Source organism: Triturus cristatus, chromosome 6 (genome assembly GCF_964204655.1).
Source record: "Triturus cristatus chromosome 6, aTriCri1.1, whole genome shotgun sequence".
NCBI lineage: Eukaryota > Metazoa > Chordata > Amphibia > Caudata > Salamandridae > Triturus > Triturus cristatus.
Window position 1 is genome coordinate 1,402,576,329 of NC_140589.1, and position 27,968 is coordinate 1,402,604,296.

The 27,968-nt window shown below is 44.6% G+C and overlaps 1 protein-coding gene and 1 long non-coding RNA gene across 4 annotated transcripts in view; one reads left to right on the forward strand and one right to left on the reverse strand.

Annotated features, from left to right (window-relative positions):
* The window catches only part of LOC146821468 (uncharacterized), a 52,157-nt gene extending 27,393 nt beyond the window's left edge, over window positions 1-24,764 (reverse strand). Inside the window, exon 1 of the long non-coding RNA XR_014963175.1 lies at window positions 24,732-24,764. This is a non-coding gene — a long non-coding RNA (uncharacterized LOC146821468). The remainder of the gene's footprint in view (window positions 1-24,731) is intronic.
* The window catches only part of ECT2L (epithelial cell transforming 2 like), a 445,514-nt gene that overhangs the window by 391,240 nt on the left and 26,306 nt on the right, over window positions 1-27,968 (forward strand). For all 3 annotated transcript variants that reach the window (XM_085612467.1, XM_085612469.1, XM_085612468.1), the window contains 2 exons: window positions 10,255-10,320; window positions 23,682-23,770. In XM_085612467.1, the coding sequence (XP_085468593.1) occupies window positions 10,255-10,320; window positions 23,682-23,770 (155 nt within the window). The remainder of the gene's footprint in view (window positions 1-10,254; window positions 10,321-23,681; window positions 23,771-27,968) is intronic.

Sequence of the window (27,968 nt, forward strand, 5' to 3'; positions counted from 1 at the left end):
TTCTTGCTCAATTTGCGTGAGGTCCGTCGCTACCCAGATGTTCAGCAGGTATAGCGTGGGTGTCGGGTATATTGTCTTATCACAAGCCCTGGCCATTTGCCTGGTGACATTGACCCAGTATTCCTGTATGCGGGGGCATTCCCATAGTATATGAAAAAATGTGCCAGTCAGTGCACATTGCCGGAGGCATTGCGAGTCTGGCCGCCTATTGAGTCTGTGCAATAATCTGGCATCGAAATATACCCTATGAAGGACTTTGAGTTGCACCAGCCGTAGACGCATAGGGATAGCCACCTCTCTGGGCGAGGACAATGCCTCCCTCCAATCCTCATCGGGCATGACCCCCAGGTCGGCCTCCCAGGCCGCTCTAAGCTTAGTCATAGGGTCACCTCTATTATTGATTAGCTTCTTATACGTGAGCGATATGGCCTTGCGGTTCATAGGATCCAACAGGAGTCTATCCTCCAAGAGCGAGGAGTCCGGAAGGGGTGCGTCTTTGGGCCGAGCCGATTCTATAGCATGGCTAATCTGCAAGTAGCGAAATCCCTCCGATGGGGCTAACTGGTACTTGGCCTGAAGTTCCGGGAAAGATGCCTTTCGCCCTTTTACCCACACGTCGCCCACCCTAGAGATTCCGATCAAGTCCCATTTATCGAATCCTGTGTAGGAACTGAGTCTCCCCAGTATGTCCGGCTCCCATAGTGGGGTTGCCTTTGTCAGGCGACCCCTCCATCCCATCTGATTCTGTACCCCGTGCCACACTTCCACCGCGCGCGCCGTTGGGCCTGTCAATCCCAACTTCTTGTGATTGGTGTATAGGGCTCTGTTATAACTCCCTTTTCCTAACAGCCAGTGGTCAGTGCGGAAGCTCGGGTCGTCGTGTCTCCCGAACACCCAACTGTTTATGGCCGTCAGTTGTGAGGCTTGATAATACCGGCGCAAGTCCGGCAGTCCTATTCCCCCATCGTACCATCCCATAGTTAGCTTAGCCATTGCAATACGTGGCGGCTTATTGTCCCAGAGCAATTCACGTACCGCGGCCTCGATCTGCGAAAAATAGGAGTTGGTAACCGGGTTGGGCGTGTTCTGTAACACGTACAAAAAACAGGGCAGAGCGAGCATCTTGAATAAGGACGCTCTTCCCAACAATGTGAGAGGAAGGGTTTTCCAGTGCGCCACATCCGCGCAAAATCGCCGTAATACCCGCTGGAGATTCCTCTCCAGGAACAACCCAACGTCTGTGGTGATGAATATCCCCAAATAGAGAAACCCCTGACGGGCCATCGGGATGGTGTAGCCTCTAGGACTTAAGGGGGGGATCACCCCAGAGGGAATACATCTGGGATTTAGATCAGTTTATTTGATACCCTGAGTGCGCCCCAAAAATGTGGAAAATATGGAGTACCCGACGGAGCGACCGAGCGGGGGAAGCTAGGTATAGCAGGATATCGTCGGCATACAGCGATATACGGTACTCGTGCTCATCCGTCCACCTCAGGTCTCTGATCTCGGGGTCTCCCCGTATCCACACCGCCAATGGCTCGAGAACCATAGCAAAGAGCAGGGGCGACAGCGGGCAGCCCTGCCTGGTGCCTCGACCGAGGGGAAAGGAGGAAGATCGATAGTTGTTCACCACAACATGTGCCCTGGGGTGCGCATATAACAACTGAATCCAGCCCTTAAATTTGGGGCCGAATCCCATGCGGTCGAGGACAGCAAATAGGTATTCCCATGCCACGGTATCAAATGCCATACGTGCATCAAGCGCAAGCAGTATGGCCTCTTCCTCAAGGGTATGCACCCGCCCAATGACTCCGTTAACCCGACGCAAATTACGCGCGGTATTCCTCCCCGGCAAGAATCCAGACTGGTCTGGATGGATCAAGTCCGGTAAGAAGGGGAGCAGCCGATTCGCCAATAACTTGGCCAAAATCTTTGCCTCAATGGCAATCAGAGAGATAGGCCTATATGATTGGCACTCATCCACCGGCTTACCGGGTTTGTGGATAACCACAATGGCGGCCTCTCGAACATCTTCTGGCAGCAGGGCAAGCTCCCGGCTTTCATTATAAAGGCCGAGCAGGTGGGGTGCCAGCAATGAGGCCATCGGCTTAAGTAATTCCACTGAGTTGCCGTTGGGGCCAGCCGCTTTCCTGGATCGGACGTCTAGTATGGCCTTGTGGACCTCCTCCGCGGCAACTCAGCCTCCAGTGCCCTACCGTCCTGTTCGGACAGGCCCCCAACTTCGATAGTGGCCAGGAGATCAGCCGCCCAGGCCGCCTGGGAGGTCTCTGGTGCTGCATAGACTGATTTGTAGTATTGGGCAAATGTTTCCGCGATCTCTCGCGGATCTGTAATCTGGGTACCACTAGTCCCTTTGAGTGCACGCACCCAACGCGATGCCCGTTCCCTCCGTTCCAGCCAGGCCAAAAGCTTCCCAGTGCGCTCCCCTTGCTCATAGATTCTATGACGGCTGGCCAACAGGCTCCTGCTCGCGTCCTCCAATAACAGCTGTTTGTATTCCGGCCGTTTTATGTTTAGTATGTGATGCGTATCCTCCCCTGGATCCCGGGAGTTCTCACCTTCGAGCCTTAGGATGTCTGCCTCCAACTCCCGCACTTTCCTACGGCGCTCATCTCTGAGGCAAGTCATTACCGACAGCGCTCTTCCCTTGATTACCGCTCCATATGCTCCCCACAATGTAACCGCTGATGTAACCGAACCAGTATTTTCTGCAAAATAGTATTCCGTATCTGCCCGTAGAGTCTCCCTAATCCTAGGGACCTTAAATACCCAAGGTGGTATCCGTATGGGGCCCGGCTGTGGCGGGTGCAGGAGCCCCAGGACCGCACCCACCAGGGAGTTAAAATTGCTTTTTTAATTCATTTTTATTTGTGAACTAAATACAATATTTCACAATTTGGATATTTGTTTCACATATACTTGATTTTGCATTTTGTGAAGTTTAAATGGCTTAAGCAGAGGTCCACGGCTTCCTTGGGTGATTCAGTGGGGGTCTGCAGGAGTCAAAAGGTTAAGTACTGCTGTACTAGGGCATAGGATGGGCAGTAGGCTATATGACTGGCTCAAAGTGTTAAACTATAGGTAGAGTAATTAGGGTATAAGACGAAGTACAGGTGATATAAGCATGGGTAAAGTATCTAGTCAATAGGTAGGGTGAGTAAGGTATAGTTTGGGGGCGAAGAATTATGTAATAAGTCAGGTCCTACAGATAGACAGGGATAGAGGGACAGGCTCCTGGAAAGGTGTAGATGATGGGGTAGAAGTAGAAGGCTCTAGGTGGTGATTGAAGTACTTGGTTATAGACGGATTGTCAATAGGTTATAGACCGAGGTAGAGGTATTCATTTGTAGGTAGATAGAGGGACTAGAGAATGCTAAGGTGTACAACTGGGTACGTTTAGGGACAGCAATGAGTATAAGCAATGGTAGAGGAATAGGGTAAAGAAAAGAAGATATTTGAGGGAGTAGGGGGGGGAGAGAGAGAGAAGTCTAACAAATGGAAGAGGGACATGGGTTAGCGGTGTGGCGGCCACACTGCATCTATTTGATCTTGAAAAACAAGAACATGGATGTTTTATGATTTGAAGCGCATGAGCATAAGCATAAACCATAAAATTTGTCTCAGGCTAGAAATGTGTGATGAATTCTCCTTCAGTCAATAGAGGGTTTTAAGACTTCCTGCAGGTTGCACATACTGCTTACCAGTGGTTCCTGACCCAAGGGAAAATGTCTGTTCTATAGGGTAGATGCCCAGGAGGCATGTGAGGGGATAGTACAGATTCACCTACAATTGCCGTTCTTCGATGTCTCTGGCATGTCATTGACCCTCTTGTGATGCAGAGGTCAATCTTCTCAGATTCAGTGGAAGTCAGATATGCTACTGGCTCTCGCAATTCCTTGCCATGCTCTTTTCTTGAGTCATTCTCAATGCAAGTCCAAGTCTTTCTTCCTTGTCCTCGAGCTTCTGTAGGAAGCTGGTTTTTGTATATACTATACTAAAGTAAGGTATAGTGTTCCCAGAGTTCAGGGAGTTCCCAGAGGTATATCAGAGGCCAAATTAGTTAAGTACTAACAGCTCTCTTTGTGGTAGTGTGTGCGAGCAGTTAGGCTTATCCAGAGGGTGTGTTGAGCATTTATTGCATTCACTCAATCAAGGACTGATTACACACACTCAGAGACAGAATCCAGACCAATTAGGTAAGTATAAAAAGAAAGGTATACTAATGTTTTATTTTAGAACCAAGTAGGACTTGGCACGGGTAAGTAAAATATATTCTCAAATGCAAGACTGTTCAAGGAAATGCAGTTGTGATTGAATTTGCAATTGTTACAGGTTTGTATCACTTTAAAATGCAGTTTGAATTACACAGTAATTTTTCAAATTACCTTTTAGTTATTTTTGGATTACTAGATACCACACCTTGGGATCTCACAATACAAGGTAAGTACTACTTTTTATACTTTGCAATTTAATTCTCTTTTCTCTATACAACAGTTCAACACAAAACATTTTTAGGCCCAAAATCTCTAAACATGGGTGCCTATAGTAGAAAAGTGTTAGCGGCTCTCCAAGTAAGTACACTACTTACGAGTGGGCGTTTTAGGGGTTAGGACCAAGGTTCCCCAAGGTCCAGGTAGGCACTCCAATTGCACCACCAGCAGCACTAGGGCGGCCGGGTGCAGAGTGCAGGATGCCAGTGTTATCCAAATGGGACTAGGGGATCCTCGGTTGGGGGCTGTTCACGGGCAGGCCACTCGGTCTTGGAAGCCAAGCTCCTAGGATTAAGGTGAGGGCAAAGGGGGTCCCAGGTCAGCACCAAGTCCACACTAAAAGCGGCACAGGGGGGGCCGGGTGCAGGCTGCTTAGGAGGGGTCGGGAGCCCAACGCAATCCTATGGAGGTTGCTGGTTTTGGATTTCTTTTGGGAGGAAGCAACAGCAGGGCAGGTAAGTTAGCAGGCTCAGGGACATAGGTGCACCTCAGGCCCTCTTCTCCAGGGCGCAGGGCAGCCGGATGCAGGGGTGCCTTTTGAGGTCGGATTTCACCTTACCGGGCCACTCGCGGTTGGGTGGGGTCTCCGTGCAGAGGCTGCAGTCAACATCAGGGAGTCCTGGAGGGGTTAACCCACAGTGGACATTGACTCTGGAGCACTGGGGGAACTCGGTGGGACCAGTGGGCCATTTGGACTCGGGTTGCAGGTGACTGGGGCAGTGGTGGTTCCAGGTGTCAAGTTTCTTTGTCCTTAGCAGGCTCAGAGTCTGTCTTTGAATTTTCTATGGAACAGAGCTGCTGTTTGCAGGGGATCCAGTCTTTGTTGAAGGCAGTCAGTCCTCCCATGACTTTGGAGGTTGCTGGCTGCAGGACAAGTCGTCTTTTAACGCAGGATCTCCGGAAACTGCAGGAAAGGCCAGTAGGGCTGGGGCCAAATCAGTTCGTCTATTGAGTCTCTTCTACTGTGCGACTTCTTCTGTCCTTCTTCGTAGGTTGCAGGAATCTGCCTTCTGGGTTCAGGGCTGCCCCCTAAATGCTGTATTTATTTAAGGGGCATTTTATAAGTCTCTCAGTAGTAGCCAATGGGGGGGGGGGGGTTTCTTTAAGGTACAGGGTCTCTAAGAGTGGCACAATATGTGCTGCAGCCCTTAGAGGCCTTCCATGGTACCTTTTACAAGGGACTTACATGTGGCCAGACTGGTGCCAATTGTGGGTACAAATGTACAGTTGTGGGAAAGAACACAGGCCCTGGGAACCTGAGTGGCAGGGACCCAGGGAACATCAAGTCAAAGTGCATCAGAAATCAGGCAAAAAGGGGGGGGCTGCTGCAACAGAAACGCACTTTCCTACACCTTCTCACTGGGCTATCTGAATTCCATCTGTGACACAGCAACAGGATCTGAGACTGTGGATCGACATTTATAATTAAGCCCTTGAGAGGAGCAATGGGAAGCATCACAGTCCAGGCACCACACCTTTACCCTAATACTCAAGAATAAGCTTAGAGAAGGGCAAAGTAAATACCAGGTGCTGGATTTAGAGAGCTAGTACTTGTCTAAAATTGAGGCTGGCGAGAAATTTGCGAATTTAGAAGTGAGGCTAACATTAAATTTCAGCGCTGTCCAGTACAGGGTGTATAAAGCACAGTCCAGATCTCCCAATTAGGTTTGAGTTGTTTCACACATAGCCAAACTGGTTTTATCTTAAGACTTGTGGTATGGGGGCGTCTTTTGGCTGAATGTGGATTCCATATCAGAAATGGTGAAAATAAACTTGGTTTCTCTAAAGAGCAGGCCTCTTTGGACACTTTGTTGTAGGGGAAGCAGGAAAGAAGGAATGGCCTTCATCCTAACCTCCGTCTTCTACTCTGGGAGCTGTCCACACAGCAAGCATATATATGTGGTAATGTAGGATCTTGGTTAAGGGAGACTATATAGATTTTTTATAGACATTCAGTGGATACTTTTCCAGTAGTACACGTAAAAAGACCTATGCCCCTGCATACCTAATCAACAGCCGACAGCCAGGTAAGGGGGCTTTGGGTAGACTTTTGGTGTTACTGTTTAGCAGAGTCTAGTGATCTCCTGGAGGAGCAATAACAAACTTACGGGAGGAACTCTGTCAGTGATCTTGTGATTCCCAGTCACCGGGTATAGAAAGCACAGGGGGTTACAGAATGCGAATAAATAAAGCAGAATGTCTGAGATGACGATTCATCGGGACATTCTTAAGTAGGAAGGCTCTAAAAGTATATTAGAAAAGAAACTGCAAAACCAGTTGGTGGAAACAGACATGAAATGGGTAAAAACTAGACAAATGCTCTACATTCAATTGTAAGTTCACATTTAAACAAACTCTCTGAAAGGTTAAGCAAATTATCATGGATTTTAATTGAAACATCAAGCCACGTTGTCAGAGATGTTGAGGAACAAAATTTACCCAGACTAACAGGTTGGCACATTTACCATGAATTCTACATCACCGATTCTTTGCTGCTGTCCTATGGAAGTGTAATTTTTATGTACCAAAATCACTTGTTACTAAGAGAGATGTGTAGACAGATCCTTGAGTTGTATTGCAGAACAAGTGCACTTCCAAAGGACGGCAGCAAAGAGTCGAATTTCCATGAAACTCTCCAAAAACCATGAGGAAGGATGGATGGATGATGTGTGAAAGGGTAGATGGATGGAGAGGATGGATGGATGAGTGTGTAAAAGGATGGATCAAAGAGTGAAAGGGGAGATGGATCAATGGATGGATGAGTGAAAGGATTAATGTAAGGATGGATAAGTGAAAGGTAGGGTAGATAAATGGCTGGATGAAATGGTGGATGGTTGGATGAGTGAAAGGATGGATGGACGAATGAGTGAAAGGGTGAATGGATGGACGGATGAATGGATGCATGAAAGGGCAAATGGATGGATGAGTTGATGGATGGGTCGAAGGGTGGATGGGTGAGTGAAAGGAAGGATGGCTGAGTGAAAGGGTGGATGGATAAGCGAAAGGATGGATGACTGAAAGGGTGGATGGATGAAAGTAGGGATGGATAAGTGAAAGGATGGATGACAGTGATGGGATTGATTTGTTTGATGGATAGATTTGGATATGGATGGGCTGACGGAGGGACGGAATGGTGACAGACTGAATGTTGGATGAAACACTGAATGGATGACTGAATGTAAAGGTGAAATAGTAATTATCAGTGGGTGAATGAAAGGATGAAAAGATAAATGGATATATGCTTGGATGGAATAGATGAGCAAGCTTTTCTGGGGAGGGTTGTGATGACTTGCTTCGCGCTATACCGAGGCATCATCAACCCCCTGCTTTAGCAGCTACAACGGGGGGGGGCAGTGGTTTCTCGATGGTCCTCTTCTGTCTGCAACTCGGCAGGCAAAGGTTCATAATTAACGCAAAGGAGTGGGGAGGTGAGTGAGTGAGTGAAAGGATGGATGGATTTGGGAGTGAAATGGTTAGTTGATTGAAGAGGTGGCTGGCTAGATGTATGGATGAATGAGTGTAAGGATAGATGAGTGAAAGGGAGGAAGAATAGATGGATGTAAGTGGAAGGAAGGATGTTGAGAGAATTAATGTATGAGTGAGTGAAAGGGTAAATGAATGGTGGATGGACGGGCTGAAAAGGTGGATGGATAAGTGAAAGGACGGATGAATGAATGAAGAGGTAGATAGATGGATGGCTGGATGAAAGGGTGGATGGATAAGTGAAAAGGTGGATGGATAGATGTGGGAGTGAAATGGTGGATAGATGGATGAGTGAAATGGTAGATGGCTAGATGCATGGTTGAATGAGTGAAAGGATGTATGTAGGGATTGATGAGTGAAAGGGTGGCTGGATAGATGGATGAATGATGAGATAAAGGATGGATGAGTGTGTGAAAGGATGGATCAATGAGTGAAAGGGGAGATGGATCGATGGATGAGTGAAAGGATGAGTGAAAGGTAGGGTAGCTTTTCTGGGGAGGGTTGCAATGACTTGCTTTGCTTGCTTGGCGCCATACAGGGGCATTGTCAACCCCCTGCTTTAACAGTTACAGTGGGAGGGGGGGTGAGGTTTTTGATGGGCCTCTTCTGTCGGCAGACAAAGACTCGTATTTACCTCAAAACAGAGGGAAGGTGAGTGAGTGAAAGTATGGATGGCAGGATAGGTGGATGTGCGAGTGAAATGGTGGATGGCTGGGTGAGTGAATGGGTGGATGGATAGATGCATGCAAACATGAGTGAAAGGATTAATGTTAGAATGGAAGAGTGAAAAGGAGGAAGAATCGATGGATGGATGTGTGAAAGGGTTGATGGATGGATAATGGGAGAAAGAAGGTTGATGAGTGAAAGGGTAAATGGATGGTAAATGAGTGGATGGATGGATGATGGAGTGAAAGGCTGGATAGACAGACGGAAGAAAGAATGGATGGATGAAAGGTGAATGGATGACTGCGAGGGGTTGGCTGCAGGGGTTGGCCACAGGCCCTGTGGCTAACCCTCCACGCGTATGGCCGGAGGTTGACTTTACGTATGGTAGTGGAATGCTACTTTATGTTTAGAAACCCTAGAAATTCACTGAAAAAAACAATGGTTAAAGTGACATAGTTTAGAAATTGTAATTATATGTTAATTTACCTTAAAAAAAACCTTCGAAATTCACTGGGAAAAAAGGTTAAAGTGACATTGTAGTTAGGTGTCATAATAAGATCTGATTTTGTTTTTTTTAAAACCTTAGAAATTTACTGGGAAAAAACCAAAGGTTAAAGTGACGTTATAGTTGGTTGAAAATGTAATTGCTAACATAACATTTTGAACTTAAAAAACACACAAATTCACCTGTTATAGTTAGCAGATCTAACTAAAACTTGCGCACCCACCATGCACTGCTTATAGCCTCACATGTTATATCACTCATGACCTTTCTATGTCATCATTTATGACATCTCAAATGACATCTCAAATGACAATTGATGACATCACTGATTACATCATCCAATTAGTGTGTTAGTTTGCTTTATACTTTGGATAGTGGCAGGAAAGTATCATCCTAGTTCTCTACCTAATTTTGTACAACCTCTTTGCTGCTAACAGTGTAAGTGTTTACAAAATGTTTATGCTCCTAATGGTTCATAGGTGTGTAGAGGTATTGAGCACGTTATGAACGTTTGTGTACAAAACTAAAACTAGAGTTGATCTGTGGGCAGGATGTTGCCTTTTAATTAGTGTAAAAGAAAGCTGGCATCTTGTTGCATAGATAGGCTTCTGGCACAAAGTCAGGGGAGTGACTCTAAGCTACACATTTGAAGTTTCGAGGACATTGTTGGTGGAGAGAGAAACCTAATTTCTTTAGTACTGAGCAGCACTTCCCATCAATGACTAATTTAGCTTAAAAGGGGTTTAAACATTGTATTACTTCAAATTAAAAAAGAATGTTTAAATGTGTTCACGTTCCTTCTGGTAAAGGGCCTATAAATACATTTTTATAAGATGACCTAAATCGTTTTCCAGGAAGCCCGCAGTAAATGTTGACAGAAATTCCTCTTAACATGTATTTACTTTAGAGACTGGGAATCTTTGTTGCTTTTCTATAATATATGTTGCTGCCCCCTCCCCCCACATCCCAATAAATAAGACGCATACCACAATTTACATGTATAGTCTATCATCATTGTAAAAATATGTCATTTGTTTCATAATATTTGTATTCATTTCTAACTCAAATTGTTGGTTTGATTTTTAGTTAAAGTTGAACTTTGAAAAAGATATTCAAATGACAACCGCACAGAAAATGATCAAAGGCTGTCCAGTAAGTATTTTTTCGTATTACTATTGTCAGAAAAACCTTTCTGCTTCCCAAGAACCTACTTTTTGGCTCATAGAAGAAGGAATTGAATAATCACTCTTTCTTAGCTTACTGTACCATTTCAGACCTGTACAATATGTTTTGCATTTGACCATTACAACTGAGGTAGATGACTGGTTATAGACGTATAGGCCACTGTAATGAGATGTACTGGCCATTAAAGGTTTGCTTAAGCATTAAAGGCCTGAGCCAAAGCCTAGGGCCTACGACAATTGAGTGGGACTTTATTGACTGGTATAGCCCTCTTCAAAGGGCTATAAGACTATTAGAACATTTCACACAATAAAGCGGAATATCCTAATACAAAACATGCAGTGTGTGAGACACGTGGTTTAAAACCACTGTGCCTAAGAAGATACCAAGCACTTCACAACAGCTGTGTATATCTAACGTTTGATTGCTGAATGCATGGTCACAGACAAGTTAACTGTCAGGCATGGACATTAAGAGCTGTGAAAATGGGCAGCAGTCAGTCCCTGATTCTCCCTCGACTCTGATAAACTGCTTTTTTATGTTTGGAGGACCAATAGAAACAGGAGCTGAGGAGAGTTCCCCCTTCCTCCTTGCGAGTCTCTAGTGACACTGCGAGTATGGTAGGAAGGGGGAGAGGTTCTCTGTATGCCGTCGTCCACAGCCTTTGTCATTCCCCTGTGCAATCCATATACCCTTGAGAGGCAGGAGAGACAGAGGCTGCAGATTAGGACATGGAAAGGTTGACACAAGCGGGGCTATACCAGTGTTCAAAGCCCGCTGCTGCTTCATTGTTTTCAGTATCTTATCTACAAACTGCTTTTTGCAGAATGTAAAGCAGTACTACAAAATGCAATTCACAAACCTATGGGTGTTAATCTCTACCTCTCATATATTTTATATGACAAGCTCTCTGCACGTGTAAGTTTGCTACTTTTTGTTTTTTTTCAAACATTTTCATGAGGCGTTTCTGTTGCAAACCATTTTAAAATACATGTGGTTTTTGAAGTGTTGTACAGGATTAATATGCGTCAGTTAGAGCCATTATAAACAATCCTATTATTAGAGAGTTAGGACATGAGTAACAACTTTACTAAATGAAATTACTGTATGAAAAATCAGGGATGATATAAACTTGGGCAAACAAGTTGGCATGGCATAGGGGCTAGGAGGTGGGTATTCGGGCCTGCTGCTGATGGAGGAGGATTATGAGGAGAAGCATGCATGAAGGAGCCGTGCGGACAGTGCAGTGTGGTCTGCGCAGCTGAAATGGGCAGGGGGCAACTGTCAGTTGGGGTGACAGAGCATTTGAGATCAGTGTATGGTTTCCAGAGAATGTGGCAGTAGTGATGGTAACAAATTGCATTCTCATGGTGGGCAGGAGTCTTCCTTGATTATGCGTAGAAGGCGTATCAACATAGCTTCCATTCCATTGCTATGGGATGTTTGCGGAGGCTTCTTGCCTCCTCTCGTCGAAGTACCATACTTTCTTCCTTCGCACAGTTGGCTCGCATGTTCCACCAGGTAGTCGCCAGAAGGGGCTGTTGCAAACACCACTTCAAGGTTATTGCTCTTTTAGTTAAGAGGAGTGCTAAGTCCATGAACCAAACCTCCACCCTATTGCTGTTAGGACGCTAGTAGATGCTGAGGGCACAAGCCTTTTAGGAGTCCAATCCCTCGCAATGGGTTAAATCTGTTAGGGTGGCTAGAACTGCTTGACAATATTGTGTGAGGGATTGGCAGGACCATAGAAGAAGGTGGAGATCTGCAGTCTCAGATTGGCATCAAGGGCAGCAAAGGTGTGCGTCTGGGAAGATTTGGTTAAGTTTAGCAGGGGGTAAGGTATGCTCAGTGTAATATGGACAAATGGATATAATTGAATTGGGCATTCCTAGAGATTAAATGAGGATATTCTTGTGCATGTAAACACACAGAATCATGCTGCCCTCTCCCAAAATCAGTTTGCTAGTGCTCTCAAAGCTGTTTAAGGGGGGTGAAGGTGTGTTCCCGTAAGACTTTGTATAGCCAAGTAACTAAGTGCCATCCTGAGCCCATTTCTACCAGTTTTTCGAAACTGAGTTTGCAGTTCCTTGTGGGTAATTCCCCATATTGTTAAGTAGATCTGCTCAAGTTGCCTGTGCATGAGGAAGTGGCTCGCAGGGATATTGTATTCCGCAATGTGTTGGTCAAAGGATAGAAGGGGCCATCTGAGTAGAGGTCAACAAGAGTTGCTATTTTTTTTGTCAAGCCAGTGAGATATTTCCCTAGACATCAGGAGCCCTATACTGCCGGGCAGACCCTGGAATGGTATTTCAGAGGTATATGGTGCGACATTCCATGTGAGATGAACGAGACCTTGTTGATCCACCGTCGGAAAATACTCACTGATCTAGGAGAGGCAGGTTGCAGTTTTGCTTAGTGGGAGAGGAGTTAGAGCACATCTACTGACTGTGATGTGCCCCAACCCGAGTCTGTGTCTCTGGGGAGACAGCATGACAACCATTGGAGTTGTACAGGTAGGTAGTATTGTTTGAAGGAAGGAGCACCCAGTCCACCCTGGCCTACGGGCAGCTGAGGTTTGTGCAGTGCTCCTGCTCCCAGTAGCCAGTAGGCACTTTGTCATATTTATAACTGAAAAATAAAGTCCTCTTTTTTTAAATGGGAGAAATTTAAAGTGAAGAAATATATTTCTATTAAACATTAAGTCTTAATGTTTTTCTCCACTTTCAAATGAGCCAATTATGTCTTAATGTTTAATGACGCATGTTTCTTCACTTTAAATTCCTCCCATTTAAACAAATGGCTGTATTTTTTTGTTATAAATATGGACCTTGTCTAAGGCCACTGGGAGCAGGATGTCTGGTGTTTGTAAATGTGACACATGGAAATGGGATTACATTTAAAGGATGAGTTTTATGTTAATGTTACTGGGAACTTATAAAGCGCGCGGCTACTCCCTGGTGTGTCCCAGCGCTGAGAAAGAGAACCAGTGACAGAGCAGCACAGGCACCCACCTGACAGGTGATTTACTGTAATTGCCAGCAAGAGCAGCAGCGAGGAGCTGCAGCTGACTGCACCACCACGGGTTATGGAATTCATAAGTTAACTGTTCAGTTTAATTTTCTCCCATTTCAGAGTGTTGCCTTCATTCACCGCAGGCATCTTGCTTACAGTGGCTGGTAGACACGGCACCATATTTATAACTGACAAATACTGCCATTATTTTAAGTTGGAGAAATTTAAAGTGCAGAAAAATGTTCCGTATCATGAACATTTTTGTAGAATGTTTTCTAGACTTTAAATTCTCCCATTTAAAAAATTGTTGTTTTTTTTATTATACATGTAACGGTGCCACAGATGACGAAAGGTATTCCAGTGCCACAAGTACATACGATATCGGCGCTCAACCACCCATACATATTCATACGCACACATGTTCATACATCCGCAAAGAGCACACTGTCACTAGCACACATGGCAGTCCTGTCATTGTGCCCCTAGTCAAAGTATTTTGTTCAAACCATAGTATCTGGTTCTATGGACATTAGGCTTAAAGTCACTGGATCTGGGCTTAGGGTGTCCGGTAACAATGTGCGAGTTGCTTTAGACTTTAGTAGCTCACAATGATTTTCACTGATCAGAAGTAGTTCTCAATACAGAAAAGGTTGGAGGCCCCTGGTAAAAAAGTACTAGTAATAACTTTACACTCCTAAATTTACTGTTAGATGTCTCCACCTCCAGGTTTCAGTGGATGGAGACATACAAGTCTACACTTGGAAATGATGAATAGCAAAATAAATTGTAGATTTACACCTCAGTTCAAGAGTAAATGTTCACATTAGTAAATTTAGCTTGCCATCAGTCCACAACCCTCAAAATTGATAACATCCCTTCTGTAGAATTAGTCCATTGTGAATCTTTTTTTTTTCCTCGTTTGCCTCAGATTCACCTTCCATAGCACGCCTGTCCAAGTAGCTTGCCCTTGTGCCAGAAGAGAGGCTTCAAATATTGCCCAGTAGATCGAGACCTTCCATATGCACTTATCTTATCTCATCCACCCAGCTCTCTCATCAGAAGGAAAGACCGAGGGAAAAAAAAATCAAGTGCCCAAACTGAGGTCTGTAGGCTTACTCATTGGACTATTCTTTCGAGTCCCTCAACCCTCTCTCACCAGCCAGTCCACCAAAGGAAGCCAAAAAGTGTATCTTTTCTTCTCTATGGATACCGCATCCAACCTGAACATGTTTTTTAAGGAAGCCAACCAATCGTTATATATAGGAAGATTTATGCTAATACACTTCCTGCATATCTCTCTCCGTGCCAACAATATTGAGTAAAAAATTAATTTTGACTTCTCTTCATCAGACTCTCCTAATTCAGTAAAAGAACCGAAGAAGACAAGGAGTGGGCCTACCTGGATCTGTACGTTTAGGATATCCGCTAAAGCTTTCCTCACATCATTCCAGAGTGTCTGTATTACGGGACATTCCACAATCGTCTGCCATCATTTGCCCACACTTGGGACACGCCACCACTCCTCTGCTTCCAAGCTTTGACAGCCTGAGGGGCGTACAGTACACCCTATGAGTTGAAAAGAGATGGTTTCTTCTTAAATGGGTGGGCTTAACCACTTAATAAAGCATAGAAAAAGATACTTGCCATTATTTCTCCAACGCAGACTCCGGCAAGCATCTCCCCCACAGCTCTTGCAGTAGCGTGAACTTCCCATCCGCTTCTTTAATCATGAGCCAATACCAGTGTGATATTTCCTTCTTCTTTGGTGTCTCAAAGAACAAACTTTTCTCCAACTCATTTGAACCTCCTATCTTTGTAGCAGATGACTGAAAATAACTTTGAATTTGTAGAAATGTGAACCTTGATACCATATGATTTGGTTTTTCTCTGCACTCCTCCTATGATATCAATTGTCCTTTTTCCAACAAATCGTCCCATCTTGCAATGCCAGCCTCCCTAAAAGGACACGCCAACTTATCTTTCGTCCAATCCGGAGAGCCTGGTGAGTCCCAAATTGGGGCCAGATTACTATAGTATGGTAGTTTTAATTTCCTTTTAATCTGATTCCAAGTTTCTGCCATGCCCCGTAGAATTTGCAGCCTCACCTTTTTGAAGTACCTTGGGTCAGAGAACTTCGACATAAAACCAGTATTAACTCCTTTTACTTCCTTCAAAATTCCTGAAAACATCCTGCCAATTTTGGAACATAAGGGTCTGTCCAACAGCATTCTGCTGTTTTTGAGCAGAAAGGCCCTTGCATAAAATTGCAAGTCCGGAGGGCTAAGCCTCCCTTTTCTCTCTTCCTCCTTAGCTTCTTCCAGGCAATAAGTGGCCCTTTAGCTGCCCAAATAAAGCTACTGATCTTTCCCTGTCATTTCGAAAACCACGCTTCTTTAAAAGGTAGGGGTATTGTATTAAAAAGGAAGGGTAACCTTTGGGAGTATGACCATTTTTACTAAATTTACTCTACTAAAGATTGTTAAAGGAAGGTGTGTCCAACCTGCCATCAGATCACACACCTCTTTCTTTACTCTGTTGAAGTTTGTTTCCGAGAGTTTTGTTATGCCCTGTGTCACTCCCAGATACCTCATCTCGGTTTTGATCCTCTCTATGCCCCGTCCATATTCCAGATCATAATCTCGGTCTTCCCTCTATTTATCTCATAATCTGAGACCTTCCCAAAGCCCTTGGCTATTTTAATCACCTGAACCATTGAAGCCTGCAAATTGGTAGTATAGATCATCAGATCGTCTGCATAAAGAGCCAGTTTTTTCTCCCAACCATTACATTGAAAGGGTAAAATCCCTCTGTTCCGCCGTTATCTTTTTCACTAATTGTTCCATATACAAGTCAAACAATAACTGTGACAAAGGGCACCCTTGTCTCGTCCCTCTCGTGATCTTAAAAGTCGGTGTCAATATGCTATTCACAAGTACTTTCACCCTTGGTGACTTATACATTTCCGCCATTTATTTTACAGATTTCATCACCGATTGTAAAAAGGCCCAGTTCACCCGATCAAAGGCTTTAATTGCGTCTAAAGCTATAACTGCCAAAGGGGGGTTATTAGCCGAGGCAAAATCTATCGCCCCTATAAGAGTATAGGTAAGCTCATGCAGTGCCCTCCCAAGTATAAAACCCTTCTGGTCTTCATGGACAAGATCTTCCATGACCCCAATGAGTCTTTTCACCAGAATCTTAGCAAATATCTTGTATCACAATTCAAAAGTGACACCGGCCTATACAAATCGCAACTTTTTGCACATTTCCCAGGTTTTAAAATAAGGGCAGTTGTGGCTTCTGACCATGACTCCGGTAGAGACACACTGTCCATAAAAAAACATTAAATAATTTAGTTAGAATTGGACCCAAGGTGCCGGCAAGGGCTCTGTAAACCTCAAGTGGGAGACCATCTGGACCGGGAGCTCTACCACATTTAGCCTTCTTTAGTGCCTGTTCCACTTCCCAAGTTTAAAATTGTGCATTTAAAATCGTAGCTTTTTCTTCATTTAGGGGGTCTACCGAATCCTGATTCAACCATTTTCTCCTCTCTTCTTCTGAGCTCACCAAATCTTCTTTATACAAATTCATGAAATAGTTAAAAAAATCTTCTCACTTATTCTATGAAAGAAAAGGCATTATCTCGAGCGCTGTAATTGAAAGCAGTGAAGGTGGATGGGGTCTCCTGCGAAATTAGGTCAGACATCTCTTACATCACATCTAACAGCCAATGGGAGTTGGGGAAAAGGATGGACCATTTGAAGAAGTTAGGGGCCTAGGTGCAGATGAAGTTCCCGGCGGTTTTGAAAGTAATGATGAATAATAAGATATCCATTGTTAATCTTGATAGTCCCTTGACACCAGCGAAAGATTACATTCTAAAGACACAAAAGCCATAAGGATTTATAATGTGTACAGGAGTGAGGAAGGTTATCTAAGGTATTTTGTGGAAGGGACCATTGATCCTCTACTTGGGGTGCTTCAACAGAGCTAACTGAGAACTGAGCCTGCGCTTCCCTTCAGTGAAACCCTCTTTGATATTCTGTTGGACACTTGGGCTCAGCCCATTTCAACAGCCTCTGAGGACCGATCTGTTGCTCATAGACACCATCCTGCACCTGAAGACCCGCTCAGCTTTTTCATCAGCCTTCGCCGCGAAGCATTGTGGTTCAGGCTCCTACAACCTCCCCCGACATCGGCACCGTTCCCGATGTCCTTCTGGACAGGGAGTCTAAAGGGCTGGACACTTTGGGCAAATATATCTTTTTTGCTACCAGCTCCACTTTACGGTCACTTAATACGACTTAGTTTTTTGACCAGCTGGGTGAACCCCCTCAACTCTGCCAACCCTGCTACCCCCACCAGCCTCGGACAGGGAGTGAAAAACTTCCACGCCTGAATCACCAATTGCGTAGACAGCATTGTTCCCATCAAGAGCGACGTGCAGAGAAAATTCTCTTAAAAAGGCCAGCTGGTACACCAAAGAACTCAGAACAGCGAAACAAGACCACAAACAGTTGAAGAGGAGATGGCGCACCAGCAAGGACACCTCTGACAGACCAGCCTTCAAGACCTGCCTCAAACACTACCACCGACTGCTGAGGGCAACATAGAAGACAGCACTTGCCACACGCATTGAAACCAGCCCCAACAACACTAAGGACCTTTTCAATATAGTTAAGGAATTCTCCTACCCGGCTGCCTGCAAAATGAACATCACACCCTCACAGGAGCTGTGTGACAACCTCGCCTACTTCTTCCTCGACAAGATCGCAACCTTCTACAGAAACTTCAAACCCACACCTACAGACTTCCTCAACCCAAATGCCATAACTGACACGAACCACAAACTGACCACCTGGAAAATCCTCTCCACCCAGGACACCACTTCCACCATAAAATCCGTCCACTTGGGAGCTCTCATAGGGCCACGCTGGCACCACATCTTCAACCTCGGAGACCAAAGGATCGGCCTGTAACTCACCACCCTACTTAGCACCTCTATCACCGTCGCAACACTTTATGATGCCTACAACCACTCCAAAGTCAGACCACTACTCAAAAAACCCGACAGTGACCCCAGCAAACCCAAAAACTACCAGCTAATCTCCCTGCTCCCATTGCCAGCAAAGGTACTGGAAAAGATCATCAACAATCAACCCATGACACCCATGGAGCAGAACCAGCTACTCGACGCCTTCCAATCCGGCCTCCACAGCAATAACAGCACCACAGAAATTGCACGGATCACAGCCACCGACTACATCGGAACCCACCTCGACCGAGTAGAAACAGCAGCTTTGATCCTTCTCGACCTCTCGGCAGCCTTCGACGCCATATCCCACCACACACTGATCAAAAGACTCCACCACATTGGCATTCAAGGGGACGTGCTCAGATGGTTCACCTCTTTCCTCACCAGAAGAACCCAGAGGACCCACCTCCCACTTTTTACCTCTGAACCCAAGTAGATCGCCTGTGGTGTTCCCCAGGGCTCAGCTCCACGCTCTTTAATGCATATATGACCCCGCTGGCCAACGTTGTTAGATCCCATGGTATCACCATAATTTCCTACGCAGATGACATCCAGCTCATCCTCTCACCCACTGATGACCCCACCACCACTAGAAACAACTTCCGCAAATGCATGACAAATGTCGCTGACGGGATGAAGAGCAGTTGCCTACAGTTGCTTACCCTACAGCTGAACACAGACAAGACGGAAGTGCTCATCTTTGGCAACAGCAACAACATGTGGAACTGCTCCTGGTGGACATCAGACCTAGAACCCACACCCACTCCCTCCAATCATGCAAGAAACCTCAGAATCATCATTGACAACAGGCTCATCATGAAATCACAGATCAATGCCTTCTCCTCCTTCTTCCTCACTTTGCGCATGCTACATAAGATCTTCAAGTGGCTACCCCTACACGCAAGATGCACCGTTACAAAAGCCCTCATCACCAGCCGACTGGACTATGGCAATGCACTCTATGTAGGAATCGCTGCACACCTTCTACATAGACTTCAGACCATACAGAACGCTGCAGCCAGACTCATCCTTGGCCTTCCCCGACAAACCCACATCACACCCCACCTCAGGAAATTCCACTGGCTCTTTGTACAGAAGAGATGCCAATTCAAGCTGCTGACCCAGGTACACAAGTCTTTACACAACCAAGGACCCACCTACATTAACCACCGCCTGAACTTCCACCTACCATCGAGAAGACTACGTTCCACCTTCCTTTCACTTGCCCATACTACCTGCATCTACTGAAGCAGAAGTGAAGGACGCTCCTTCTCCCACATCGCAGCAAAGAACTGGAACAGACTCCCCATGCAGCTCTGGACAATCACCTCAGTTCCGGAATGCTGAATGGCCCTCAAGACTTAGCAGTTCGAATAAGACTCCAGCTCCTGCAAGCGCCTGGATACACTATTGGGTGATTAGCCACGCTTTATAAATTCTGATTGATTGCTTGACTGCACATGGGCTTCCCAAAGGGTCGCAATCTGGGTACGCTGGAGGCCACGCATCTCCTCCCTCCATAGGGAGGTACTTTCTGCCTGCACCCAGTGTTGTGAATCTGCGTGTTAGGATGGCGTGGTAGGGGGAGAAGAGGACCTCCAGAGTTTGGCCTCAGGAGTGTCTGAAACTGATTTATTTGTTATCTCACACAGTGTTGTCAGGACCTTAGACCAAAAGAGTTGCAGCCTTGTGCAGCCCCAAAGCACGTGCTTCAGGTGTGCAGGCGCGGTGTGGCATATAAAGCAGTCTGAGGATACCAAGGGGAAAAGTTTCTGAAGGTTCAATGACATAAAGCAGGCCCTAGGGAGTATTTTGGCTTGTAAGAGTTTGAATCAGACATTCCATGTAGTCTTGGAGGCATATTCCAATACAGCCCAACACTCCTTGTCAGTAAAAGCTGGGTGTGGCTCTGATTCCTAGGCCTGTTTAGTGGGCAGCAGTGTCACTCCGAAGTGTTCCCAGATCCCCTTATATGACAAAGTATTCCGAGACATATTTATGACCTGGTTTGCGTCGAATTTGCACCACGCAACATGGTGCAAGAGTAACGCAATCCTTAAGTCATATTTTTGAAGCCACGCAAAACCACTTTGAGTGGCTCCAAAATTCTGGAGTAAATCGCTGCATTGAATTAATCTGCCCTGGGTAAGCGTTCCATGGGTGTTGCAGGGGTGTTCCCAGACAACTCCCATGGTTTTTGATGCATTCCCAAATTTACAAGACCTTGTAAACCTGGGAATGCACCAAAAATAAACACCTCCCAGGAGAGGCATAACGATGAGAAATATCTTTATTTCTCCTTGTTACTTCCTCTTTTTATATGTGCTGCATTCTGCACTGTGCCGCTATTTCATAAATATGCCCCTCAAACTCTTCCCAGGCTCTATGGTGTGGAGCATTTGTAGAGTAGCGTGTGTGGGTGGGGTTCCATACAAAGAGCCTGCCAGGCCGATTGCATGGTAGATCCGCCCATATGTGAGAAATTCTTCTGCCGGCAAGCCAGACTTCTCTCACAAGAGGTTCATAAGTGTCCCTTTCCCAAAGATAACCCCAAACGTGGCTGCTCAATGCGCTCACAGGAAATTAATTCCTGCCAAGAGACTGTATCATTACACAGGGGATGGCCTAGCAGCAGAACTGGGGGTACATAGGCAGGTGCAGGGCTGGTTATGCTCCTGGGAGTTACACAGTCAGATAAGTGCTATCTCAAGCAGCAATGAGTGACAAGCAGTCCCCCAGCAAGAAGGCAAAAGGGCAGAATTCAGAGTGCCACTTTTGATTTGGGTAGGTGTTAAGCCTGTCTCCGCAGGCTGGAACCCAGCCTGTAAGCGGGCCATTGCAGGTGAGCCACATAATAATAGGCTCGAAACTTCAGAGCCCCTAGTCCACCATGGTCAGTGGGAAGTCTGTTTGGCCAAGGCAATCTTACATGCCCCTAGCAATTCAGTCCGTAATGTATCCATCTCCCTCAACATCTTAAGGAGAAAGACTTAATGTTTTGGGATGTCAAAATCACAGCTGGCAGAAACATAGCACCATTTCGTCCATTTTATACCATAACTCCTAGAAGGCTTTGGGTATCAAACCAGAAGCATCCAGGAGAAAGTAGCAAACATCCCGTTTGATATGAAGAACACGTTATATACCTTCACTGATGAGGTCCTCCTGGATGAAAAGTGGACCCGGTCAGATCACCTAGTGCCATTCCATTGTTACCATCTAGAGCACATGACACCTTGGAGCTGGCCAGAGCCTCATCGATGACATGTCTTATTCTATGGTGAAGTACACTTGGAAGATAAATGTCAGAAACAAAATCAGGACGACAGTAGCATATGAGTGAAACATCTTGGGAAAGGGTAGAGGTTAGTAATAAGCCTCAATGTTAGATATAAGGAATGGCGTAGTGTGCAGGCATTTATTAGGTGTAAGGTAAGAAATAGGGTAGGGATAACCAGTAGGATTCAGGTAAGGGGTAATATTAGGCTTAGCCCAGGGGTAACTTAGTAGGTATTGTTAGTTAGTGGTGGGGTAGGTTTAGGTTTTAGGACAGTGTTACTGTTGCATTCAGGAAAAGCTATAGATTAAAAGAAAAAAGTTAGGGAAGGGAGTGAAGAATGGGAAAGTTATAGTGAGCATATATGTTTGCATCCAGGGCAGATGAAAGGGAATTAGCAAGGAAGAAGAAGAGAGGTAGGATGAGGGATATGATTTAAGGGGTTATGAGTGGTTTTTCCAATTCATAAGGTGAAAAGGAACGTGAATATAAAACTCGAATTTCCCAAAATTAACTAACTGAGATTATTGCGAACAATAACAAGATACTACAATTATTCTCATGAGATTCATACCCAAGTGATTAATATTCCAGAGAAAATGACACTGAATTGGAGAAACTGCTCTAATGAGTATTTATGCTAATGTTTATTTATCTGCATTTGGCAGTGAAGTGGTCTGCATAAAATCTATATCTACCGGAATCCATAGGTTAAAATCCTTCGGCCTCATGGTTTAAGACGTAAGTAAAATGTTGTAGACTTGTAAAGCGCACAGCTACCCCAGCAACGGGGCGTCCCGGCGCTGTAGACCGCTGGGGAACCCGTCCTGGCTATCCCTGTGAGATGGTCCCTTTCTGGGTATCTCCAGGTGAAACCAGGCATCCCCGGCGTCTGTGGGGGGCCGTTGTAGAGATGAGGCAAGCTTAATGCCCAGAGTTGCCGAGTGTGTTCCTGGTTAGAGTAGGTACCGAGGCGAGAATTATCGAGTCCGTTTTGACCTTGGTCCACGACCCTGCCGCGTCGGGAATTGAACCCTGGTCCCTGGCCGATTGTTTGCTTACGGGTCTGCCGCCTCTAACCAGTGAGCCACACCTCTCCAGTAGAACTCAAAGTGATAATATAAGCCCACAGCATCGAGTTACCCTTTGTGTATCTTCTAATGATGAAATGTTTTTTTTATTGACAACTAAATACTGCCTGATATTTCCAAGTTCAGTGCAGCAAATGAAGTCTAGATTTGTGTCTGTTCTGCTGCTGTGCAGGACTGTTATCTTCCATGCAAGGATGGACTGTAAGCAGTTTTTCATTATATGAGGGAGTTGCATCATGACTGTACACTCCCAAAATCTCAACAGATTTTTGTGACTCAACACAGTGCACATACTCTCAGCCCCGCATTCTCAAAGCTTACATGACATAAGCGATAAGGTACCCTCGGCCACACATTAGAAGGATATTACAAGTCACCAAGGAGTTCTGTGATTATACAGACGACCTGATGCAGAATCTGGGAAATGGAGAATCCCATTGCATTTTTGGAAAGTGTGCTATGGTAATGCCTAAAGGGGAAATTTAGAAGAGGGACTATTGTGTATATTGTGATCTAGAATAAACCCAAGATTGCTCTTAGAATAGTCGGCAGCTTGTGAAATCAAGGCTGATGCAGGAGCTCGGAGCCTCTGTGTCCTCTCTAATTCATCCTGTGCAAGATCTTTTCAGTGGGTTCTCTGAAAGTTACACCTGTGCAGTCTATTACTTCTCCAGACATAAGGAAACTATACCGTTCTTAAAAATAACCAGCAGACTCATGTAGATGGAACATTTTAGTGTATAAATATTTATACTACTTTTTATATCATTCTATTTTTTTTATCCCTGCTATACAGCTAACTGTAAAGTTAATTTGTTCCCCGGTGTACACTAAAAGTAGGTTTTATAATATAAGCAAGACAAGATATTCCCATACTGGAAAAGCTTTATGTAATATGAAACTGTTTTATTTACAGAATTTACTGGAAGCGAACAGGCACCTGATTAGGGTGCAGGATGTTGCCTTACTAAGTTGTCCGAATGAAGAAATCAGTGCTTCTCTAAGGTATTTGTAATCAAACGACATGTAATTTTTCATAATGGGATTTTGGGCACATGATGACACTTGCGCTGTTACTTGCTGTAGCTTAAGTCATAGTTGTTGACTCCCTGCTGCTGAGGTTGATAGTTCATAGTTTCCCTGTCCAATTTCCTTCCTTTTTTAAGGTAGTTCCATGCCACATTCTGTAAAAATTCTGAGCATGCTGAATCCCTCTGAGGCATTTTGGTGGTCTACAAACCCACTAGGCAAGCTTGTAACACATTGTTCTCTTGACACCTTCATATCCTCAGTCCTTCAGCCTCAACCGTGGAACAGTCCCCTGCTGCTGGCCAATTAGTACACGAGGGCCTGTGGGCGCTCTCACCTGTGCAGGCGGCACTCTCCAATCCCCGACTGCTGACGTCACTACTCTAGAGTGCTTCACAAACAAGTCCTGGACTATATCAAAAAACTTTAATTTGCCTGGTTCTTTTGCACTATCAACCAACTGCCTAAATTCTGTCTTTGATACCATCTACTTATAAACTATTTTGTATTGATTAACGAGAATGCTTGCCAGTGCTTCATTTGTGTCAGCGGTTGCCAGGATGGGCACCAAAACCTATTTTTTTGGACCAGGACTTAATTTTTTAGCAACAGACTAACACAGAATACAAGGAAAAAGGCAGAAAAGAGAATGAAGCTGTAAGAAAGGAATGTAGCAACTAGAGGAGAAAGCAGGAAGTGAAAACGAACCTGCAAGAGTGCGATAAAGAGACAAAGTTTAGGGTGGGAAAAGAAAGAGGCATGAGGTGGAATCAAGACTCAGCAGCCTTGGTATTTAGTAACCATGGCATTCGTCAGCACAGTTGAAGGGCTCCTAATAAAAACTTGTTCAAACTTGATAACTCTACATTTCTGTTTTATATAATATTGTCAACAAATAAATTATGAAAATACAAAACCTGATGGCTGTTATACATACCTGCTGCTCCACCCAATACTTGCCCGTAGGATCACGATGTATGTTATGGTCGTTGACTGCTTCTGGTCTATTCTGGGAATAGAAATTGTGGGGCATTATTACAAAGGGCTTGTGTTGTCCTTATGCGATGCAAGTCATCCCAAGTCCTTAAATGGTATTGAAGAAGCCATACAATAACCATCTTGTGTGACTCTGTGCGGTTTAATAAATCCAAACTAACACAAGGCAGCGCATATCGCTGCTTTGCGTTACCTTGCAGCATGGAGGCATTCTGTGGGTGGAGTGTGAGCATTCCCAAGCATCCACCCATGGTTTTTGACACAATCACAGATTTATTAAAGTCAGGAAAGAGGAAAATGCCTCAAAGAATTGTTTTTATGCAGAAAGTTGTCCCTCCCTGCACAAAAACAATCCTGCTTGTAACATGGGCAACCTTGCAGCATGGCGCTAGGGTACCTGTGGTGGCCCAAGGCTGCCCAAGTGCAGCAGGAGACAGTAGAAATGCATCATATTTTAGTAGATATGGCGCATTTCTGCTTTCTTCCTTTCATGCATCGCAGTGCAGCAAGTTGCCTTGATGTGTCGCAATGTGTGAAATATTGGTAATATACCCCCATAAAAATAGGTCTGCCACTGATTTTGAACTGTTGTGGTACCTCATATAAATTTGCAAGATTGCAGAATCCCTCCTCCACTTCTAGCCTTGTTGAGTGATGTGAATGGACCCTGGACATAGGATTTCTTATTTTGTGCAGTACGTCAGTACCCAAATGTCCTTTGTATTATCAATGTATAGTTGCATCCTACTCAAAAAACTGAGTAGTAGTGCAGAAGAGTAATGGGAAATATTGCAAGTACTCAATATCCCTTAGGGTGATCCTTAGTGTTAGATCACATCATACCAGACTTACCAACTCCTCAAAAGAATCCATCATCCAGAAATATCTGCTTCATCATACAGTGTGTACTGGCAGGGTCAAAATATGCACTTTTTCTTTTCAGGAATCAGAATGTGTCACACCAAAACTGCATGCCGAGAATTAGAAATTCCGAAATCGCAGATTAACACAGTTACATAGACACCAAAACCACGAGTTCAGGAAGACAATGCCTTTTTAAGTATTTGTGGTACTATTACCAGACCCCCCAGGATATAGCGGCATGGATTCGCAAATTTAGCGGCACAAATATGGAAATTTAGCGGCACAAATATGGAAATTTAGCGGCAATTTTGCGGCATTTTAGTTTGCAGTTTTTCCTACAACAAACACAGATATCTTCGTTTTTTAAGTATTTAACAAGCTGAAGCTATGTATATTTGGTTTATTTACAATGTAGACACTTTGTTTGGCTTCAAGGCTACATATAAGTGTTTAAAAAAAGAATTATGCCCCCCAGGCCTCGCCGCATGCCCTGTGTGATTTATCTTCCAGTGAAAGCAGTTCATCAACTTCTCATCTAATTACATCGTGAACCTTACTAATGTTGGATGAGCCCATAAAATCATTAAAACTACAATTCATACAACTTAAAGTAAAGCCAAGAATTTATCTAAAAATATGCATTCTGGGACCAAATGGTCACTTCTAATTTTATTTAAGCCTGCCTCCTTTAACTACTTGACAACTAATTACAGTCAATGCACCGGCACTGGTAAGCTGTTTCCGACTGATCCTAGGGACTTATTCAAGCAGTTTCAAAATCTCACCCTGTATTCTGTCCAGAAATAAAAGCTTTTTCATTATAACTCATCTGAATCCATACAGAAGAGTTTAATGCAAACAACGTTGTGGGTGGCAGGAAAATGTAATTTTATATTTCCTATTTTGAAGGTCAGTCTATGTATCTCCTACAACTCCAAGTAAAAGCTATTTCCATGGTAATAATGTCCTCCCTTTAACAGCATGGTTCATGGAACGAGGATCTTAGTTGTAACAGGATTTGCAAAGCAAAAAGTACCATTTGTCAAGTGCTAAGGCGCAGGACGATGTGACTCTCAGGGGCTGTCATGTGGTGTAAGTGCCGTAACTGGTGCATAAATTGGAGAACATCCCGTACCCCAGGCAGTCTATAAATATTCTGAAGCCTCTTCAAGGTAGTCAACGCTTTAAACAATGGGAAGCACTGAAAGGTGAAGGCTCAAGACCCTCCTTCCATCATGTGACCCATCAACCAGTAGTGATACATCCGGAAACAGTCGATTTCTCATGGAAGAAAGAGCAATTTGATCTTTCCAAACACAATATGTTAAGTGGAGACCAGCTTGTTATCACGATTAGGTTCAGGGGTTGTACATTGCCGATTTCGCAGGTACTTTTGTAAAAATTGCGGCATTTTTACAAAAGTGCCGATTTCGCGGGCACTTTTGTAAAAATCGCGGCATTTTTACAAAAGTGCCGATTTCGCGGCAAGCCGCGAAATCGCGAAATCGCGAAATCCTGGAGGGTCTGTATTACGTACTTTGATAGGGGAAACATGGAAAATGGACTAGTAAAAGTTTAAGAGGCCTACCCTTTCTTCAAAAAGACATGCCTCTGCATCCTTCTAGAGATTTCTACCTAAGACCGCATACGGGGAATGGGGAGACAAATCCAGAAATTTGTTAGCCTTTTGTAAATTCTGTTCCCGTTACCATTGTTCAACCATGTGTAATTTAAAATTTAAGGAAAAGAGTAGTCCTCTTACCTAAGGCAACCCTCTTAATATGGTGTGGTGCTACATTTGGGCAGGCGAGGGGATAGGGCCACATCAAACATAAGAAGTTAGGACCTCACCTCTCCCAGGACCCAAAATTGTTTCCACAGGTTCCATGCCTGTATCCAAATCTGGAACAGTAGTGCCTATTGTTTCTCTGATTTATTGTCGGGGTGGTGGGTGAATGATGCCGGGGTTCACGCCCAATGGGACTGGACACAATTCAGTGGTTGGTACATATCTGTCAAGTGGCTACACCCAAGAGCCCCCAAATTAAGAGAAATTGTTTTTGGCGTGAATAAGGTATGTGCCTGATATATACATATAGGAGTAACTGGGGTAAGAAAACCCAAAGTCCAGTGTACGTTTTTTAAGGATAGTATGCTGCATTTATTTCATGCCAGAAGTACAGGTAACCATATAATCTTAAACTGGTTTTCCCTTATTTTCCTCATTATTTTTCTCCTTGTGTTTTCCTTCCTTTCTCCCGGTCCCCTCACTTCATTACCTCTGTCATTGACATATTGCTCCTTATGATCTTTC